The 21713-nt window shown below is 44.2% G+C and overlaps 1 protein-coding gene across 1 annotated transcript in view; it reads right to left on the bottom strand.

Moving 5' to 3' along the window:
• Positions 1–21713, bottom strand: part of ATP8A2 (ATPase phospholipid transporting 8A2) — a 470091-nt gene that overhangs the window by 416439 nt on the left and 31939 nt on the right. Inside the window, exons 2-9 of the mRNA XM_006915835.2 lie at positions 15046–15145; positions 14497–14595; positions 13498–13543; positions 12770–12810; positions 8417–8490; positions 6578–6647; positions 5722–5849; positions 4342–4453 (exon numbers count right to left, since the gene is read on the bottom strand). Coding sequence (XP_006915897.1) covers positions 4342–4453; positions 5722–5849; positions 6578–6647; positions 8417–8490; positions 12770–12810; positions 13498–13543; positions 14497–14595; positions 15046–15145 — 670 coding nt within the window. The remainder of the gene's footprint in view (positions 1–4341; positions 4454–5721; positions 5850–6577; positions 6648–8416; positions 8491–12769; positions 12811–13497; positions 13544–14496; positions 14596–15045; positions 15146–21713) is intronic.

Here is a 21713-nt window from a genome sequence, read left to right as displayed (position 1 = left end):
CTTCCAATTTAATTGAGGGAAAAAAAAAAAGAGACATACACAAACACATACACATCTATCATGCAAACTGGAACATTAATATGTGTCAAAATAAATAGCTAGACAAGGAATTCGTTTGCAAAACCGGACATAAAACAAGCAGGAAGAGTCGGGGACGCTCGGGTGGCCAGTGGAAACCTGAACGGACTCCCAAACCACAAACCGGATGCAAACGGGAAAGCGGACGAGAGCAGAGAGGCAGCCTAGCTGGCTGCGTCTGTCACTGCTGCTGGGGAAGCCAGCCCTGCTCAAACAGAGGCCAGCATTTAGAAGCGAGTTCAGAAAGACTCGTTAAAGCCAGATTCAAGGATCGCCACCGCATACCAGGCGGAACACTGGGGAGACGATCTTCTCTGCAGTGGCAAAGCCAACAGAACTGTTTGCACTAGACAGGCATGTACCTGAAGTCATTTCATTAAAAATTTTCTGAAGATGGTACTGGTGGGTGGAACAAGGTCCCCCTCCCCCAGTGATGTCCCTACCCTAATACCTGGGCCCTGTAAATATGTTCCTTTACATGGCAAAAGGGACTTTGCAGGTGTGATTAAATTAAGGACCTTGACTTGGAGAGATTACCTTGGCTTATCCGAATAGACCCAATTTAATCACATGGGTCCTTAAGAGCAGGAAAAGGAGAGATCCCTCCCCAGTTACAGTCACGGGGCGATGGGAATGACCGCTGTGACTACAGAAGGATGGCCAAAGAGATGCACACCGCTGCCTCTGAAGATGGGGGACGGGGGTCGTGAGCCAAGATCCGGGCAGCCTCTGGAGGGCTGGGAGAGGCAAGGCACAGGTTCTCCTCTAGAGCCTCCTGCAGTGTCCTACAGAAAGGGACACTGCCCTGCTGGGAGACCTCACCCCTTTATATCCGACTACCATCAGAACTGTAGCAGACCCACTCCGCGCTGCGTTAGGCCTAACCGTGTGCATTGTCATGGTGACAATCGGCTCTCGGGAGGCGAGCCCAAAGCTTGGGGCTTCCGGCTCTGCCCTTTTGTGCCCATCCGCTGACCATTTCAACTTAACAATGACGAGCTTGTAACGGGAAGTTCTGACCAGCATTGTAAGTTCTCTTAAATTCTCAGGAAGCACTGCTACTTCTGAGTAATGGAGTTCCTAATAGAAACAGGCCAAAATGTCAGATTCTGTAAAAGCTTATATCTGCCCTGAACTTTACACACTTCATTTCCTCTTCAGAAAGCCGTCAGTGGAATACTAGTTAGGCAAACGGACGCGGGAACCAGACTGCCAAGGTGTGAATCCCAGTGCTCTCTCTCTTACTGGCTGTGAACCTTTGGCGACTTACTCAGACCCTCTGGGCCTCAGTGTCCTCGTCTAAAGCATGGAAATAACAGTATCCTCCTCACAGAGCCATTGTGGGGGAATAAATGAGTTTGCGCTTGGAAGGGGACATGGACACTAAGTATTCGCTGTCATTACTGGGATCATCTCTCTCTTTCCCATTAAATCAACCAGCAGAAAGGATTAGACATGAAATATTTCTACATGTAACTGCACTGACCATAAAGCGAGGGAACCGTGAAGAGTAGGAGGCACTGAGGTGAGAGTTTGAAAAACAAAGCAGAGAAGGCCTAAGGCGATTGTGTTTCCTTTCTGTGGTCGAAATGCACAAGTTCGGATGAAAAACGTTATTTCACAAACGGGATGGCTTCCGGCTCTGTGTGTTATTCCTTTTGAAAGCTCGTTTTCTGGACTTGTTGTTTCAGCCCCAAAGGCACAGCGAGTCTAGCACAGATGTTTCTGGGGCCACCCATTATTCTGTACTCGAAGAGTCAACTTGTAATAACCTTAGCAAAGAGCTCAGTCACATCCAGGTGCAAGGAGAAATGCCCATCACACTCATGGATGTCAACTCCATAAGGCGACTTAGTGTATGCCTTGCTCACTAAGGGATGATGGGATCGTTTTAACTTAGTTATCTCTCACATCTCAGCCACAAAGCCATATGACCCAAGTATGATCTAGAGATGCAGGATCACACCCCGAGAAGACAACCAGCGCCCCCAGGAAATCGTGGAGAGTGGTTAAGTTTGAAATACACATAATCTGAAAACTAGTCCTGGGGCCCTGCCCAAAGCGGAGCTAGATCTTTGTGATCTCTGCATCACTTCATAAAAAAACGGAAGTGATCAGTGCTTGGCGGAGCTCCAGAAGTGTCAGACAGGGGCCCTGGGCTTGGGAAGGCGGAAAGCACCTACCAGGTAGCAGAGCGCTCACATACTCATCAAGATAAAGTCTTCGCATACAGAATGCTCAGAACCGACAAACTTAAAGCTTTCTCCTCCGCGCCTGTGAATGGGCGAGGACCTCGTGGGAAGACGGACCGGGCACATCTCAGATACGCTGAGTGATCTTCATCCGTCCAAGAACCGCCTCTCAGCATTTGCCAACTACTCAGGTTTTTTAGCTGCCGCGGGTCCCCTCCCACACGCACACCCTCTGTAACCATTCCAACACACCAGGCTGGCGGGGGTGGCCCTACCACTCTGAGACCAATGCCTCTGTCCTCGCCCTCCTTGGGAAGCTGCTCCCCTGCCTCGTGCCTTGCCCAGCGAGGATGCTCCTTCCTGAAGCCCCCTCAAGCAGAAGTTGCTCCAGGAAAGACTTGCATCCCTCGGAATCTGAAGACAATACTACCGAGTGCGTATGTGGGACCCAGTAATACTTTCAACACTTTATTCCTCCAATGCCGGGTTAAAAAACCCACTTGTAAAACTCATGCCATGTGGCTACACAGTATTCTGTCTCTTTCCTCAGCAAGTCTGACTTCTCAGGCACTCCCCCTTGTTCCCCGAAGGCTTGAGCAGTCAGGCTACGGTACCTGTCTCTAGCCCGGCCTTGCCATTAACCAATCTTCAAAACCACAGCAGCAGCCTCATCGAATGCCTTAGTCTCTCAGCCCTTAATGCTCAACATCAAACAGCTTCTAATAGCTCGACCTTCAGCTTCCTGCTCCCATGTCCCTTCACCCCAGAAACCCAAAGACAAGCACCCTACACACTGAGAAGCTGTCACTCAGCAACTTCAACAATCTTCTTCACCTTCAGTGAGTCTCCCGACCCTTCCTTTCTCCTAACCCACCCCACCTCTCTCCTCTGTCTCTACTACATGACCCAGCTGGTGTGGAAACTGGGGTCTATCACCGCACCTGTCCTGGTAGGTTTTTAACTCTCTCCTCCTACATCATTTGACCTTGAAGAGTGGATCAACATAATAGCCTCCCTTCTCCAAGCCCACATCTAAAACGTGCTTCTTAACATCATTCCTAGTAACTAGCCAGTCAATAGCCTAAACCTGGCTTGGTTGACCCTTCTGTATGCACCCCAAAACATTGTCATAATAGGGACCTTGTCCCTATTACTCCGTAGTCTGTGGGGCTCCCAGAGCATAAAACCAGGCCTTTTATTATTGTCTCCATACAGCTGGGCACAAGATTTGGTGCACAGGGGTCACTAAACATTTTTAAATTAGGAAATATAGTTAAATATGTAATTTTGAAATCATACAAAAGGAAGACAAGCTGAAAAGCCAGTTCTCATTAATAGCGACCATTAGTAAAATGAGATGCCAAGTGATACCAAAGAACTATAAGAAATGACACACAGAGATATTGATTTCTGCGGAATTTGAAAGTTATCTGGCAAAATATGTCATAATATAGATGTCAGCTGCAAATTTGCAACTAATAATTTAAAACACATTAACAAGGAGAAAGAGCAAAATCATTTTAACTTATTTTTTTTTTGGTGAATGAAGAATAAACATCAGTTAAAACTTAGTGATTTTATATTGTCTGGAATTCAGTTAAATAAGACAATTTACTGTAAAACCCTGATTAATGTGATGAGGAGCAGAAGTGGCAAGAGAGGAAGGAAGGAAGGAAAGAAAAAGAAAAAAAGAGAGAGAGAAAGAAAAGAAAAGAAAGAAAGAAAAAAAGAAAGAAAGAAAGAAAGAAAGAAAGAAAGAAAGAAAAAAAGAAAGAAAGAAATGAACAAGTTCCTGCTTATGTCCAAAAGATAAAATAAGTCAGACTGACTGTCCCCCGAAAATCCGGGAAACAAAGACCATTGATATTTCAAGTAAGAGGTAACACATATCTGATACAAGGACAGAATTCCAGGAGATACTACCTAAAGAACCAAAATAAATTTAGGTTCATAGACAAATCTGAGTTCCCTAAATGCGACGTCTGCATTTCTACTCTATGCAATAAAAACAGAGAGAGAAAAAAAAAAACGACTAGAACCAGCATTGTTTTTCAGCATAGAAATGTTTTACCTGCATGAGTTTGGTGTCGTGTCCAGTATAAACAACTATGCCAAAGACCCACTGAGTATTTCTAAGCTGTGTACCTCTTAATAAGATCTGGTCAGGCCCAAGGGGAACCGAGCTAAAAATAAGAAACAACATTTATATTTAATCATAGTCTGACAAATGAGCATGAGCTTCCCCCTTAAACATAAACCCAAAACAAATCGAATGTTTCCTTTTCACATATGAACTTTTACACTGAAAAACGGGAGGCAATAAAGGTTACCACTGGCTTAATCCACCAAAAAAAAAAAAAAAAAAAGCGCAAAACAAGTTTGTCTTATCCATTCATCACTACAGGAAAAAAATTGTTTTTCCTATAAAATGACAGCGGGAATTTTGTCTCTCATAACTCTGTTATGAAGCTCAATACTCAAAAAGAAAATTGCTAAAATAACCAGAAATTTACTCAATTGGGAAACCTAGTTTATTTTATAGTCTATGGTAATCGGGGGGGAGCGGGGTGGCGGGGAGGAAGCAATAAAGCTGTCATATCAAATTTGTCAAGGATGACTTAATGGTTGGATAAAAAGCTGAGGAATAATGTAGAAATTCAAAACGGGAGCCTACGGAACGGCTCTGCATACCCACTAGAAACCAAGATGCAGTTAGTCACAGGTGTCATCATGGTTATCTAGGGGTAGATTCCTATGATCAGGTCCTTCCCTTTGGGTCTGTTCAAAATATAAAGGCGGGAAGCACTGGGAAGAAGCGTGCAGACTAAAGATGGGCCCAAGGTAGAAACTGCATCCCAACATAACGACAAGGAGTGATTCTCCAACAATAAAACAATGCCAAGAGGACAAAGACAACAGAATATAGACAACAGGGTGCTGAATATTCCAAAAAAAAAATAATAATTGTTGTTCCTTTCATTCAACTTTCTAGAATCGAATACTACTTAAAAGAATGTTAGCAAAAAAAAAGCTTCTCTAATAAATATATTAGCTTTTATACACCTCAGACACCTCTCTTCTGCTTTTCTGGACAATTTTTATGCAGTCAAAACCATCTCTCCTCCCTGGCAGCTAATATATACAGAAAGAACAGGCCAGGGCTGTGAACCTTTTTCAAGGCCCTCTGGCTGTTTTTCTTCACAAAAATCTATTCTTTCCTTAAATTTAAGGGAAAGTTAAAACTGACTGAAATCTTGTTTCAGGAAAAGCTCAGTCTGCTATCTAAGCTCAACATGAAGAAATCTCACTATTTTTGAAGTATTACAAAACTAGGAAACAAAGTGATATTTTCCAAAGCTCTAGTAATTCTTAGTCCCATTAGGAGGGGGGAAAAAAAAAACAAAAACCCAGAACAAAACACCACACACACTAAGAAAAGGGAAAGCGGCACCTTTTCCCATCTAAGTTTAGGTTTCCAGAGAAGTCGTAGAGGTGGCGGTTCGGTCCTTCGCATTCGATAGTTCCAGATAACTTCATCAACTCCTTCCTCGTTTGCATGTCGGCGGTGTTACTCAGACCCTAAAATGTTAAACCGAGATAGAAAACTGAATACAGTCTTTCAGGTGTAGGCTGTCAGCCTGAAGGACGTGAGGAATCATCTGAAACCGAGTCATCCAGGAGGCTAAGAGATCAAACTGCCGGCCCTCACGCGTGATGTGGAGGCAGCTTTTGCACAGACAGCGACCTAATGCCCACTTTCCAAAGAGTTCGAGGAAGCTGAAAGCTCCGATTCACCACTGTGCTGGACACATCATGTTTGATAATGATTGGCCGACTCAAACTCCCTCTTTAGCTATATTCCGGCACCGGTCATAAACAGAACAAAGTATCCCTTTCATACAGAATGACATCTACCACCCAGTAACTCTTAACAGGAAAAAAAAAAAATCCAAATCTAATATCCAAGGTGAAAAGAAAGATAAGTGGACAGAATTATCAAAATCATCTTTATGCAGCATAAAATTTAAGGATCAAGCGTCAAATGTCTATAGTATTAAAAAGATTTTTCATTCTAGAATTAATAGACTTGGACGAAGCCCACTTTTTTCACTCTGCTATCACTCTCGAGGTGTTCCCTTCATAATAAACGGCATGTTCTTCCCCTAGACACCATGAGGGTTAAGGTGTGATCTTTTATGGCAGAACATTTTTTTTCCCTCTAGAAAAATCACTGACTGGTACATGTGGGGATGACAGAGTTGAAATGTGGGCCTCCTCACAACACAAGTCAAAAATGGTAACTTTACCTGACGTAGTTTAAGGTTTGTTTCTCCATCTAGATTAGCTGTTTCGACATAACACATTGCCTGAGGTTCACTACGGAGAGAGAGAGAGAGAAAACACTCGAGTCAGTAAGGTCCCGTCCACAAATCAGCCGGCCCCCAGACTCCCAGCCATCAATGGAGAACAGGACAGGATTTATTGAAAAGAATCCACATAAAAGTGGACACACGCGCTTCCAACCCATGGTGCTCAAGGTCAACTGCATAAACAACCACTTGAGTGGTAGCGATTGAGTAGAAAGATAGACACTCATCTTTGGGGTCAACACCAATACAAAGTAGTTTGCCCGATGCCTTATGGGCCCCACATAAGGGCCACTTGGCCTCGAGTCAACGGAAATGACAGAGGGTGAAATCAGGGAGGGACCAGTTAGGACAAGCACATGATGCTCCAGCTGAGACCCAACCCACGGAGGTGGGTGACCCCTAAAGTCTGAGACTGAAAGGGCCTCCCTGGCACGGCGAGTACAAACATGCCTTTCACAGAAAATTACAGCCAGAAGGGTTCAGGCATCAAGGCAGAGGCTTGGTGAAGCTTTACTCACCTTGCGCCTTCCACTATGTCATCAAATACCTGATTTTAAGGATGGAAAAGTCAAACAATGGAAATAAGCATGGCAGCCCTTCGGCTTAGGGAGCACAGCTGACAGCTCCGCGAACGGGCTCCGTGAGCCACCAGCCCAGCGAAAACGCCCTGGCGCTGCCGGCATCGGTCACACAGCTTCGGCAGGTGTTCCAGCTCTGCCTTTTGCATGTGGAGCTGGGAGCTTAAATGGGACAGTGTGCTCAGCAGGCTGCCTGGCACAAAGCCCAGACTCACAGACGGACGAGCACCCCGAAAACGTGATGGTGGCTCCGACAGACAATCTCATGTTCCAACCTGGTCGTCTGAGGGCCACAACCAAACCTCAGGTCCCAGACAACCAGGGAACCACACTTCTCTGTGACCATTTGGTAGGGACAAACACGAATGCTGCCCCACGTACGTGGTCCTTCTGCCCGTCTACAGGCCTGGGGTCTGTTTTTAAACCTTTGCTCTCCAGCAGAAAATTCACGCTAAGGCTTAAAATCTAAAGTGCGATCAAGTCCAATAAAAGAAACACTGCCTGCGATTAAAGAAAATGCCAATGGTGTGAGCATCTATGCTCCCCAATAGGAATACAGGAAGCTTAGTGTTAGCATCATATTGTTTAACCTTGAACTCAACAGTACAAGTCTATTCTCATTCTAATTTCAGCATTCCTTCTCCAATGTATGGCCTTATGTACCAAAAGTCAAGGACTGAGTGTCCGTTATTTACGCCACTTAGTGATGATACCTTTCTAGCACAAAACTACCTAGACAGCATGGCAATAATACTTGGCATAAAAGGGAGCGAAACGTGGACAAATGAGTCGCTAGCAAAGGGGGGCAATGGGTTCTGCAGGTAGGCGGCGGGCTGGACCCATCGGGAGCCTAGATCTGAAGTCTCGGCTATGCTGCCACCTAGAAGTGACTGAAGGAATCACTCCACGGCCCTTGAGCGTGTCCCTACAAGCGAGAACAGCCCCCAATCGCCGTGAGACTAAAATGAATGGCCAAATGTAAAGAGTTCGCAGAAAGTACAAAGGAATGAACGGGAGAAAGAAAAAATTCGAGATTTAGGCAAGAAAAGGGCAAACGACAGGTAATGGAAGAACAGGCCGGAGAGAAGGCGGGCGAGTCAGGGTAGAAGAGAAAGGGCAGCTAGAGATTTCTGCAGTCACCGTTTAATAGTTTATTCTTAACGTTTAAAATAAACGTGCCCAGTGCCTCACGCCTGACCTGGAGGAGAGCAGGACTGTGTCTGCCGGAAGGTACTGGCCGTTGACAACCTTCACGATGTCTCCCACTGTCACCTAGAAAACCAAGGGACAGGGACAGAGACGCATGAAAGAAAAGACAGCACAAAAAAACGAATAACATGCTTAAATAGTTGAATAAAAATTACTCTGTAACTACGCCACGGAGTTTAAGACAGAGAAGCCCAAGTTATTTTCCTGGACAAAAACAAAAAGGAAAATCTTTTGATACAGATGAATGAGGCTATCATCTCTTCGTAATAATGCTGAACAAAAAAGTAAAAAAAAAAAAACAAAAAAAAAAACGGGGGAGAGGGCGCAAAAGAGGAGTCAGAACTATCAAGGTCTTGTTTTCTTACAATTTTTAATCCACTTACAAATTCCACAGCTTCGACTGTGGGACAATTCCACAGCCGTACACAGTCGGGTAGAGAGGTTAAATGCACAGCCCTGGGTTCAAATCCCCTGGCGGTGTGTTCCCCTTCTGAGCTGTGTGTCACCGTGAGCAAGTCGTGTAAGCTCTGTGTGCCTCAGTTTTCTCGTCTATATAATGGTACAGTTCATGGGGTCACGGTGAGGATCAACGGAGGTAACACAAGTAAATTTTCTTCGTTTTACAACTGGGGAAACTGAGGCTCGACTTAACTTGGTCAAGGTCACATAGCTGGTGAGTGTCTTAGAACCAAGATTCAAAACTGAGTGATCTGGCCAGTGGTCTGAGGAAAAGGAAATACTAAATTCACCCATGAACAGTCCATCGGAAAGGTCCCCTGGAAATATATCACATAAAACAGAGAAGATCTGTATAGCCTCAAGAAATTGCCAGGAAAAGAATCACGGCCAAAGTCAGAGACCACCTTGGGAGACGGGCTCCATCGGACAGAGACCCCAAGCCTGGAATTCCACTGGAACAGAACCCGAGGTGCAGAACATGACTGCCATGGTCAAGGGTCTATAAATCCTTTCAATAACATCACAGACCAGGCCGGACAGAGCCCGACAGGCCCAGGCTCAGATCCGAGCGTCACAGACACGCTAGATCTGGGGTCTTGACAAGCCCTTCACCTCTCTGAGCTCCCGTGTCTTCGCTTCTAAAATAGGAAGACACGACCACTGACCGTGTGGGGTCGATGCGTGATTAAGGAAGTAGATGCAAGCACCTGGCATGAATCAGGCACATGTCGCCTGCCTCTCCCAGCACGCGTGTAAGGGAATGGGCACTGTGAGTGTGAAAGTCGAAGGAGGCAGAATTCTCTGAGGGCACAAAAAGAAAGACCACTCTTAGTGCACTAACAATTTCAAAACTCAAGATGGGCACTGTGCCTTCCGTTTCTTATTCTAACCCATGCTACCATCATCCCAGAAATCAAGACTTTCACGTGACGTAATGCGTGTGAAAAACTACTCGATCTTGCAAGCTGGGTGCATGGCCTGTCACGGTCCCATATTTAATTTTCTATAAGAAAAAGGAGGGTTAAGTGAAAAATGTCCTACTAGCGCTGTGAATTGTTTATCAAAGCATGTGGGGAAGTCTGAAGAACTGGGCTCCACACAGAGAAGGATGGTAGAAATTACATTCCAGAACAATTCCAGTACGTCTGAAGTGGTATCCAGTTTTAAGGCAAAAGGAAGGCATTTGATTAAAGTATATTCCATAATACAGAGAAGTCAAAGAATAAATATTGCAGAGCTATTTTAACCATCAGAACAAAAGCAAGCAATGCCTATGAAAATTAAAAATGTTTTTAAATGTAAAAACATTTTATACAAAGTTTAATTACATTAAAAAAAGAGACAGAAACAGCAATTAGTTTAAAAAAAAAAAAACAGAAAGGAAAATTAATCATGTTTCCGAAAGCAAAAAGGCAGTGGATTTTTTTTTTTTAATTCGATGTGGGAGGACAAGAGAAATTATGCCTTTCTCCTCTCTTTATTATAAAAATAAAGAAACATTTATATCCCAGTAACAAAGTACCAAGAAGTTTCATGTACGTGAAAAACTACTTGGAATTTTGTTTAAAAACGGTTTTCTATTTGGTTTTCTTATTTCTGGTTGTCCCTTGTGTGTGCAAAGCTACCTAGAGCAAGAATTCTGAAGGTAGAAAGAGACCACACCAGCCTCAGAGGATTCCTCAAGTCTTTTAATTTCGAAGAATAGCCCAAAAGTCTCAAAGTCAACCAAAGCTGCCGACATCCACCCCAGACCTCCCTCTCAGCATTTACCAACGATTTAGCGACAGTCTGGGATGGCTCGCTTGTGCTTCAGTGATCTGGACTAGCGGCTATGGCTTTGGGAAGCTTAAAGATCACCAATTCCACCTTGCCTGCCATCTCCGGCATCTGCTAATGCTGCTCTCTCGTCATCTGTCCTCTCCCATATTCTCATGCTTATTCTGAGCAGTCCTGCTGATGCGCCTGCAAACACAGCAGCTTCCTCCAATTCCCTCTGTCTTCAACTGCTTACTTCCTGTTCATCCTTCAAGAGAGCATCAGAGCATCTCATGAGGGAAGCCCTGCCTGCCCCTCCCAGGTGTGCCCAGAGCGCCTGGAGCCTGCCCGCGCACGGGGCTCAGCACCTGCGCCGCACACTAGCTAGGTGCCTGTCACTGTCACCACGTCAGCAGTTCCGTAGTGAGGGCCCCTGACCAGCAGCTTCCGCCTCACTTGGAAACTCGTTAAAAACGCAAATTCTGGGGCCCCCGCCTGGAGCTACCAAATCAGAACGTCTGAAAGCGGGGCCCCCCGAGCTCTCTGCACTGCGCCAGCCCTCCAGGTGGCCGAGGTACCCGCTGAAGTCCGACAGCCACTGGAGGGAATGCCGCAGGGGCAGGGCTCTGCTTCATGATGTACGAGGCGAGAGCGCCATTCAAATACGCAAACGAGATGCATTTTTAATTGAAATAAACATGCATGTGGCAAAGCGGATAACAGGTGTTTGGTTGGGGGTTTGGGGTTTGTTTCTGGTTTTGTTTTTCCCTCTAACTGTGTGTGGGGAACAGCACTGAGCTTTAGGAGTCTGCGAGGCTGTCAACTCCATCAACTCCTGGGCCCAGAATTCTGGGATCGGTACTGCATTTCCTGCTGTTTCGAGTAGTGCCAACATCCCAAATCCACATCGTTCTCCACTCCAGCCAGTGGTAGTGCCTTTCTGGGGATGGGGACGGGGTGGCACTAGGAACCTTGGGGAAACAAGCCGTTCCTAAGTCCACGGGAACCTGCGTATTCCCATAGCAATGGTGGCACGTTCTCCCTGGGAAGCCCATAATTTTGACCAAGAACTACCACACTTCTAAACGAGAGTGAGGTCAGTCAATGCTTGCGGTTCGGGCCTCCTGGGGTGCTACCGAGGCGGAGGCGCTACCCCAAAACACTGTAAAGGGGTGTCTATAACAAGTAAGAACAACACAGAAACAGAGATGAAGGCCGCAGTCACCACGGCGCAGGCATCTCGCAGATTCAAAGATCACAAGGGCATTGTAAAACATCGCTCACCGAACGTTTAGCAAGAGAAACTATTATAAGTCACCCTTCTGAAAATTAACTTTCTTTGGAAACCGTGCCGATCAGCTTTGAATCCTGGAGTAATGAGATTGGCCACCCCCACAAAAGCATTTTGTGACCGCGGAGGAGGTCCAGCTAAAACAGGCTCATTTAAAAAGCTAGTTTCATCACATACGGGAAACCTAGAAGGTATAGCATATTTCTTCTACATTTTCTATTCATCGCAAAAATCCACACTCTTCCCAAACCCTGCAGACCTCCTACCTGCAGGGACAGACCTGGAGGCCAGCCTTTCTTGCTGTCGTAAAGCTTGGAGCGACAAGCAGTGGTCATGCCCAACCACCCCTGCCTCAGAATCAAAACGGGACGGTTCGCAAACCCCTACCCCACCACTTCACGTAAAATGGTAATCATAAACCCAAAGCCCTTTCCACCAAAAATGTTAGAAGGGAGAATCTCAAAAGTTTAAAAAAAAAAAAATTTTTTTGTTAAAAATTGAATTTAGTTGAAGAGAACAGAAGACCAGGGAAAATGTTTCTTGAACTGGACTTAGGAACTAGAAAATGCTTTGAAATGTCAGAAACATCCATCGGGAACGATGAATTTCGCAGCTCCGAACTGACACGGTGGGCATCTTCTAGAAGATGCAGGGAACAGAGTGAACGTGCATCATCGGTTCTAAGTAAACCTTGTCGGAAAACTCCTCAATGTAAAACTTACATTAAACGGAGATGACCTAAGTCTTAACACAAACTTATACCGTAATCAATACTAGCAATTAATTACAAGTCTCCAAACCAATACTTTCTGGCATATCTTTAAAATTAGTTTTTACCTCTTTCCACATAATGGTTTGCCATATACCATTTCTTAACACTGAAAAAGAAAAAACAAAAAATACATATCGGTTAACACTGGTGATAATCGAAATAAAAGCAGCTTTCTGAAATCCACAAGGCTCCTTTTAAAATTCCACTTAGTAATCTCGACACACTACATCCTTAGACAGAAAGGTACAATACCCCCTTCCCCCAAATGGAGTCCCAATCTGTGTACTTATGTACCTCATATACATTAATATATATATGCAAATATAACTGTGTGTAGACATTAAATCTATTCATATTTAGCCCAGGAAGAAAAAAAATCACCCTACTATTATAACAAACAAACAAACAAACAAACAAACAAACAGAAAAACACCACAACAACACAGAGCTAATTTTCCAGAAGTCAGTACAATAAAAAGTAGATAGAGAGACGTAGAAAGCAATTATAAACCAAAGATATGAACGCTTGAACTTTTTTTGATATAAAATACGTCAGCTCCTGGGAATTACCACCTTTTCTAAAATTCTAAAATACACAAATCCCATTTATATCATAATTGCCAGGACTCACATTTTGTTGCATTGGTTGGTCATTTTGCTCTTTCTTTAAAGTGTTTATAGATCATTTCCCCCCGATTAGCTGAATACCATTGACTACTTATTTGAAATTCCTTCAGCTCAGGTCTTATTCTTAGGTTTTCCAGTGGAAAAAGCGATCGGCCCAGTATCTTACCTATCGTTTTCTTTTTGTTAACTGCATGGTCTGCCTTATGTCGCTTCTATTATAGAAAGGAAAAAAAAAATCTTAGATTCGAAAGTTCCAAATTGAAACTGTAAACAATACAATAAGGAGAAAACGAGGCAGGGAAAGCAACTGCTGACCACGGAAATGCTCTAAGATTCAGTTCAATGGGATCCAGCATCACTCGCTAGAATTTAGTAGACAAATGCAGTGAATGGAGGTGCTGGCTACTCTGGATTGCCTTTGGGTTCTAACAATGAACAAGCACCTTGAAGTATAAAACGTCTCACTCTGTTGTTCTAGATCAGAATGAAAGAATTATTCAGTACGATAAATCAACAACAACAAAATTGAATTCATTTTCTTGATAAAGAACTTCCGGGGCAAAGTACTTTTGCTTTGATTTGTGTTACATTTATTCATTGACCTATTCCCAGAAAAATGTATGATGACGGGCTAGAGACTGCCAGTGGAAGCCGGGGAGGAAAGAGGGGGCGGATGAGGGGGAGAGAAAGCACAGAGCCAGCTAGAAAAGAGGAGGGATAGAAAAAAGGAGAGGGTACAGATATGGTTGTAGCCAATGAACTTGGAGATACACTGAGTTAATTGTGAGGAGGGAGAAGACCCTCGTAAAACCATCTCAGGCACAGCCAGCACAGTGCTGCTATGCCAGCCAGCAAAACGGTCCTTCATTTGCCACCCAAATGAGCCAGCTCTACAGGAGGATGCAAGGAGCATCAGGGAGAAAATCAAATGGGGTCCAGAGAACTCATATTGAAAACATAGTGTGAACCACTTCTGAGTCATCACTCAGACATGAAGGACACTGCATGGCCTCGTTCCTTCCCAAAACACCATCGTGAACCTTGAGAGGCTACTTAAGCTACAGACCAATGGCCTGTGGTAAAACAAAAATCCCAAAGCCACAAATGAGTTAGTTATGAGTTATAGTCAATGCAATGTTTTTACTATCTGAGAGCAAAAACTTACGAAATCTTCTACAATCTCTTTGATGCCTGCAATTGTTAAAATGATGATCAATGGCACCAGGGTGGTATATCTTCCCGTTGGAGATACATCTGGAATTTGCTGCAAGACAAGAGACCAAAAGACAGAAGTTGACAAATTAAAATCCTCTCGACGAAAAAATAGATGTATACGGTGCTCGCCACTTACTCTTTGGCAGTTCTGTTCCATTTCTGTCATCCCCAAACCACTCATCTCATTTTAAAAACTACCTGTTACGTATTTTTAAAATTTTTGTCCAACATCGCTATGTGTTGAACAGCAAACGGGTTAAAAGTATGACCCGTACGCCGTTTTCGATGCCCCTTTTATTATGTACCATTTCCCTTAAGGCGCACCCCAGAGCAGTCTGCCTTTATGCGAAGATGACCATGCGAACGATGACCAGGTGAAGGAAGCGGATTACTTCCAAGTATTATGACCCCTCCCTCCGTGAAGCGACCTTTCGGCAAAAATCTCATTTCCCATGTAATTAAGGGTGTGAATTTTACATAACATTTTAAGAAATATTACCTGTAATAAGGCAATGAAGAGGAAGAAGGCGTTAGCAGCTCTTCTAATCTGCTCATACAAGAATCGAGGTAGAAAAGTCAGCACGCTGTACTTGGCCGTGCTGCGAACAGAAAGAGAAACACGGCTATCAGTTAGAGACGCAAATTCCAAAAGACGAGAGAACACGGTTCCGAAAATTTTACAACTAATTTTAAAAACAAAATATTTCAAAACTCAGTTCAACTAAATCGCCGCACTGTTCCTCTTGGACAAAGCTTCATTTTGTAAAAGCAGGCACCCATAGGAAAACCTAACGTGATCTTCGTTTTTAAATTTCGATTACGTACGTGTTTGCTTAGTTTTCACACAGTGCACACAGGGAAATTCTAGGAGCTATGTTACTACGAACACAGTGAGCGTATAAAGAATGCTCCTCGAAGGAAGGTATGTTTCGAGGGCCACGAAACAGAAAGCGGTCCACGTTCCAATCCCCGAAAGATCGGAATGCTGAAATGAAAGCATTTGAAAGAAGCACCAGTCAGGCAGCTCACGTGAGCAAGGCAGAGTTATGATTCCAGGATTTGTGACACAGTTCTGATTGCAGAGCCACCGATTCAATGCAGAAAGTCGACTACGAAACCTCCCCGGGGAACGGTAGCACGTCGGTCCTCTCTAAATGCTCACCACACGTTTCACGCTGGCCACAGCTGCATACACTCCATTCCTCCCACATACCTTTTATTTAGCCACCTTCGCTCACCGTTTGCTTCCTCCTGGGACGTCCACTCCATAACTAAACTACACTTCCCATCTTACCCTCCCATCCTCCCTTGTATCTTCCGTTAAGTTTGCTCAAATCCACGAAGACTCTTGCTCTCCCACGCCCACAGTATGGTGTTTATGCTACCCTGCAGTCTCTGCTTTGCTTTAGGATATTCTTACTTATCTACCACCAGCATACATTCTGAGAACTGTAAGAATGTTTACTTCATCTTCAAATGTTGCCAGCACACAGCCCGTAGCAGATAGTAAGTACACAATGAAATAACCCAAAGGCATAAACTGAGACCCTCAAGGGTTAAAATGAACCTCACCTCCTTCGGCCGCCCAAAGGCATTTGCAGGAAAGTACTTGCCTGACGCCTAGCTCATCTTCTGAAGGCATGCCTCTGAGCTCAGTCTTAATTAAAATATATTCTAGCGAGATTATCTAGCAAGTTTCAAACACACATCCAATTAAAAGCACCAAACTCAAAGAGCTCAGGAGACAGAACACTTGAGGCACGCGTACTGCTGTAAGACCTGACAGCAAGCAATCCCGGAATGACAAAATAAAAGATAAAGCTGACGACAAAAGATATAGCGGCCTGAGGTCACTCGGTGAAGCAGGAAATTGTCCCATGCACCTTTCACTGCCACTGTCTCAGAGAAGATTGTCCCCATGGCACGAGAGCCTGGTGTTTTACAATACAAAAGGATCAGAGTTGTTCTTAAAGTTTTAGCCTTCCTTTTTCTAAGGTATTAAACATATACATGAGAAATTATATGAAAGCCACTTATAAAACAGTTGAAACTTAGAAGAGCATGACACTTGAAGGAATATCACTGAATCAGCTAGAAATTCGCTTACACGGAGTCTCCACTCATTTACGTAGCCCTGTAGGATAATGAGATGTCCCTGTAAAATTCTGCCAGACAGAATAAACTAGCCGATTAAGTCCATTAAAGGCTAGGAAAACATATCGAACTCGTGTGCGTTGCAGCTCACAGAACCAAGTTTTCCTAACTGCAGCGTAGGACATCACGCATTCCTTCATGGCAGCACTGACCACTGAAACAGACCAGAGCGGCCAACGCCGACCATAAAGGAAACGTGAAAACGCACACACTCGAAGATCAGCCTTTAGAAAGCATCTTGGAAGACAGTTTGACTATAGCCTTTGAACCGAAGACTCCATCTGTATAAAACAGACACACGCAAACACAACCGGCAAACTGACCACATCCGTGTGTGAACTTGAATGCAATACTATGTGTGCTTAAGGGGGCCCAACGTGTCTGAAGGCCATGAAGGTAAAGGTCTGAGGGGGAAAGAGATCCCGTTTATGCTGGGTGGGGTGACAGAGGGAAAGCCCACCAACTTCTACCCTACGGAAACTAGAAAAATGAGTCTAAGACATTTTCATCCTAAAATAGAATCAGCATAATCAATAGTTCTCTGGATTATTGTTCTCCAGGAGATGGCTACTGAATAGCATTAAAATAATTACCATAATATACAACACTCATGTCCTGTTACATAATTAAACGCATAAAACTACAAACAGCTGAAGGCAGCACCCATCAAAATGATTCTACCAGAAGAGTTTATTTAGGTTAGCGCTTCTCCTATGGATCCTGTTAAAAATGTATCCGTCAGGGTCCTCTGGAGAAACAGAACCCACAGGAGTGTATATACACGGAGAGGGAGGAAGATTTATTTTAAGGAATTGGCTCACGAGATGGCGCAGCCTTGGCACATCCAAAATCTGCAGGGTGGGCAGGCAGGCTGGAGACCCAGGGAAGATCCGATGATGTTACTCAAGTCTGAAGGCCAACTGCTGGCAGAATCCCTTCCTGCCCACATACGTTAGATTTTGTTTCATTCATGCCTTCAACTGACTGAGTGAGGCCCACCCACAAGAGGAAGGGCAATCTGCTTTACTCAGAGTCCTCCAAGTTCGATCTTAATCTCGTCCAAAAAACACCTGCACAGAAACATCTAAAAATAACGTTTGAGTAAACATCTGGGCACCATGGCCCAGCTGATTTGATGTAAATTGACCACTGCCTGCACATTCTGATTGAGTAGGTCTGGAGTGGGCCTGACATTTTGTGCTTCTAACAAGTTCCCAAGTGAGGCTGATGCTGGTCCAAGGACCACACTTTAGTGGCAGCCATCCTTGAAGAGGTAGACTTCTTCGAATCTCCCATTTGAAGTCGATCTGGATGAACACTACAAGATACAAGAAGGCTGGGAGACACATACCGTTCACAGTGCCAGGGCTAAGAACATCTGCAGGGTGAAATAAATGAAAGAGAGTGCTTGCCAGCAGAAGAAGTTGTTCCCCAAAGTGACGGTGACTCCTGTGAGCTAAGCCCTAAAGGAGGTGAAGCAGCAGGAACACGCCACGTGGGTGCACAGGGGAATAGATTTTCAGAGAGAGGGACACACAAGTGCAGAAATGCTAGGGGCAAGAGGTCTTGTGGTCCTGGAGAAGCAGTGAGGTGCCAGTGTGGGCGGGGCCAGTGTGGGTGAGGCCAATGTGAGTGGGCCCCGTGGTGCGGCGGGGTTGGTGCGGTCGGGCCCATGGGGTGGGGTCGGTATGAGCAGGGCTAGTGTGGGTGGGGCCACGTGGAGAAGAATGAAGAGAGACCATAAGGGCCAACCTGGGTCTTGGAGCTCATGAGCCCACACTGCCCTTTTTGTCTTCAGGAGATGGGAAGCATTCGGAAGATTCTGAGGGAAAGACAAGATCTGACAGCAATAGCAATGTGCAAACTCATCCCCTAGGGAACCTGACTCGAGATGGGTAGAACTTGGTTATGTGTATGGTGGACACGTTCCTCTTGGTACCTCTTGGTATCCAGCTAGTGTGGGGAGCAACCCTTAAAAAATAGGGCCTGACAAAAAGGCGTGTCTGGGGCTACCTGCCTGTCACAAATCACAAAGCGCTACGGAAGTCTGATCTGCACAATGAAGCACAAAGCAAGTGCCCAGAGATGATGTCTGAGTCCGATTTTCCAGCAGTGAGAAAAATCAAAGTTGACAGCTGTTTCCGAAAGGCAAATCTAAAATGACATAGCTGCTTGAAGTGTGACTTCCTCTTAAAACAAGGCACCAGAAACCCAGAAACTAAACCAGCTTTATACTCATCTTCCAAATGTGGGCGATAAATCCATGTTGAGGGGTATAGACAGCCAAAAGCAGTCATCGCTGTTCTTATTCTCCTGAGCTACAGGGAGAAAAGCATTCCTTGGGTGTGCCCGGTGTACAGTGAGTGTTCGACACTGCCTGAAAGAGTGGGGGGCCCTTGTAGACCTCTCCAGAAGGAGCTGACGGGGTGAGCTGAGCCAGTCTCCATGATCATGTTCTAGAAACCTTCCATTCTACCCAGGTCCCCGTAGGATGCCGTTCACCTTTCCCCTCTCAAAATATTCACTCAGTAGGGAGTTCTGGATTATTGGAGGTAGAAGACAAGATGACAATACAATGTCCTAAGAAGGTTGTTCATGTCTTCGTAAGCAGTTTCATTCATTTAACTCTGAAGAACGTACTGAACTTACAAAAAAGAAGAATGAGAGAGCCCACTGAATGCGAAGGCCTCCCCCAGCGGGCCCCCTGACACCCCGTTGACCGTGATGTCCCACACACATCGCTGCACCCCTGGGAGTCACCCAAGAGGACGCGCCAGTGGACAGCAAAGCCTAGCGTCCTTCCTGTCCAGCATCAACTCCTGTTGCTTTGCCAATCATCCCCCACAAATTACATTCACATACAAAAATTCCTGATGACAAACAGCCTGTCAACATTAAAATATGACCACCTCCCTAGATATGTTCAGTTCATCGTACTAAACTACTAAAATTTCACCAGTTACGAATAAAAGGTAATAAGCTCACACTGACATATTTTATTTTCAACACGTTTTCTATTTCTTAGTCTACAGCTGGGAAAAGAAGGTGGGATACTGCCTTATCTTATAGCCTTATCCCACTAATCGGACTCAGGCTGGGTCTCATTAGCGTTCTAATGCTTTGTAGCACCTTCTTATTGCCCACATAGGCTTTTTCAACCTGTTTAAAATGCACATCCAATGAGAAAAATGGGTTAGGCTTTAATCGATCAACTTATAAATATACCTTTGCCCATAAATTCATAAATTAGAGACTCCCTATAATTCATATTAAATAGTGTGTCCTATTACCATTATATTTCTATTTTTTTTTTTTTACTCAATGAGCTCTGGACACAAAGCAGTTTACTTCACATAGAAATGTGGGCTGAGAAGAAATTAACAGAGAGAAGACAGTATTTTGAGGACAAAGCACACTGCCAGGCAAATCTTTCATTGTGTATAACTCTTAGATAAGCAGTTTCAAATGCAAGACATTTGGTGCTTATGGTTAATATCTTTACATATGGCAGCATTGAAAAAGAGATCTTATTCAGTTATTTTACAAGAAAACTTGTGAACTTTATGATAAAATCAAATGAAAATGAGTTGTGAGACTCTTATTTAATTTTGCACTACCAAGCTCAAGATCATTTTCAACGAGATTCTCTATCTTGGATAAAAAGGAACAAATATTTGTTATGAAAATATCTGGCCTAAAGGCAAACCTGTACACAAAGAATCATAATTCAGGCCCAATTCTACAATCGCCTCAAAACGGTTTGAAGCCTCTTGCATTTAATTACAAGACTGCTGGCCTTCACTCAGAATTCGGTGGACCCTTTACGAATCCAGGAAATGAACCCTATGGAAGGGGAAGGTTTAAGGCTGTCCTTGGTGCTGACATGCCACAAGTCAAACAAGGACTCTGAAATCGAGTACCAAAAGAGACGGGACTAAATGCATCCTGCTCACACTCTCCAGGCCTCTGCTCTCAGTCTCGAGGCAGTGGTACTGCTGGTTGCAAAGGGAGGTCATCATAAGTAGTCCAAAAGGTCACTTCTGGAGCAGGCAGAGTCCAGGAACTACAATAATGAGCGAGATCTACATGGGATGCTGCAATAAAGCAAAGTGGGAAGATGGAAAGGAAGTGAAGTGAATGGTACCCAGAGTTCACAGGTGTAGAGTGCCAGACACTTCACATAGGTCTGAATATAAAGCAAGATTGTCAGTCATTGGTGCTGCAAAGACTTTAAGGAATTTATAAGATATCGAAAACCTGTGGCGAGCTACATCATTTTTATTTTTGTGAATTTCTCACATAATTGTCACATTCTACATTTGAATGTTTCATTTTAATTGCGATTTTTCTGTTAGGTTTTGTGCACTTTCCAGTTTCTGTGATGAACTAAGTGGAGAGCTCAAATTTTCATAAAGTGAACACACCCTCGTAGTTATCTTGAAATTTAACACAGACATGAAGAAGAGAGTCTTGATGGCTGGGATTTTAACAGTAATAAAGGCCCGATCTAATGGGTACCTAACCTAGCTTCTGATTCCCAGTTGCAGAATGGACACACATTTATCACCTCTGCCTACTCGGGCACCACTTAAATAGTAGAAATGTGAAAATATACAGCCACATTTTTAAAAACCAGGAATGGACTCATCAGCCAAAGGAGATTATCCCCTAAAATAGGTGCCTTTCTGCTTTTGGCAAGAAAGTCATCTATATGCCACTAAGACGCCTCTGAGTATGAGCTGCAGCAAGAGAGGGGCCTACGGAGGGGACTGCAGCCCGAAGAAGGGTCCTGGCTGTGTGCGAGGCAGGAAGAATGGGTCCTACTTTAAGAACTGTTTTCTCATGTGAAGAACGTATATAATGAAAACTATAAGACCTTATTAAAAGAAATCGAAGAAGATACAAAGATATTCCGTGTTCTTGGATTGGAAGAATTAGCATAGTTAAAATGACCTTATTACCTAAAGTATTATACAGATTTAATGCAATTCCCATCAAAATCCGATCAGCACT

This window comes from Pteropus alecto, unplaced genomic scaffold (assembly GCF_000325575.1).
Source record: "Pteropus alecto unplaced genomic scaffold, ASM32557v1 scaffold16, whole genome shotgun sequence".
NCBI classification, from domain to species: domain Eukaryota; kingdom Metazoa; phylum Chordata; class Mammalia; order Chiroptera; family Pteropodidae; genus Pteropus; species Pteropus alecto.
The sequence above is the reverse complement of the archived record's forward strand: the minus strand, read 5'-3'. Positions and strand labels throughout refer to the sequence as shown.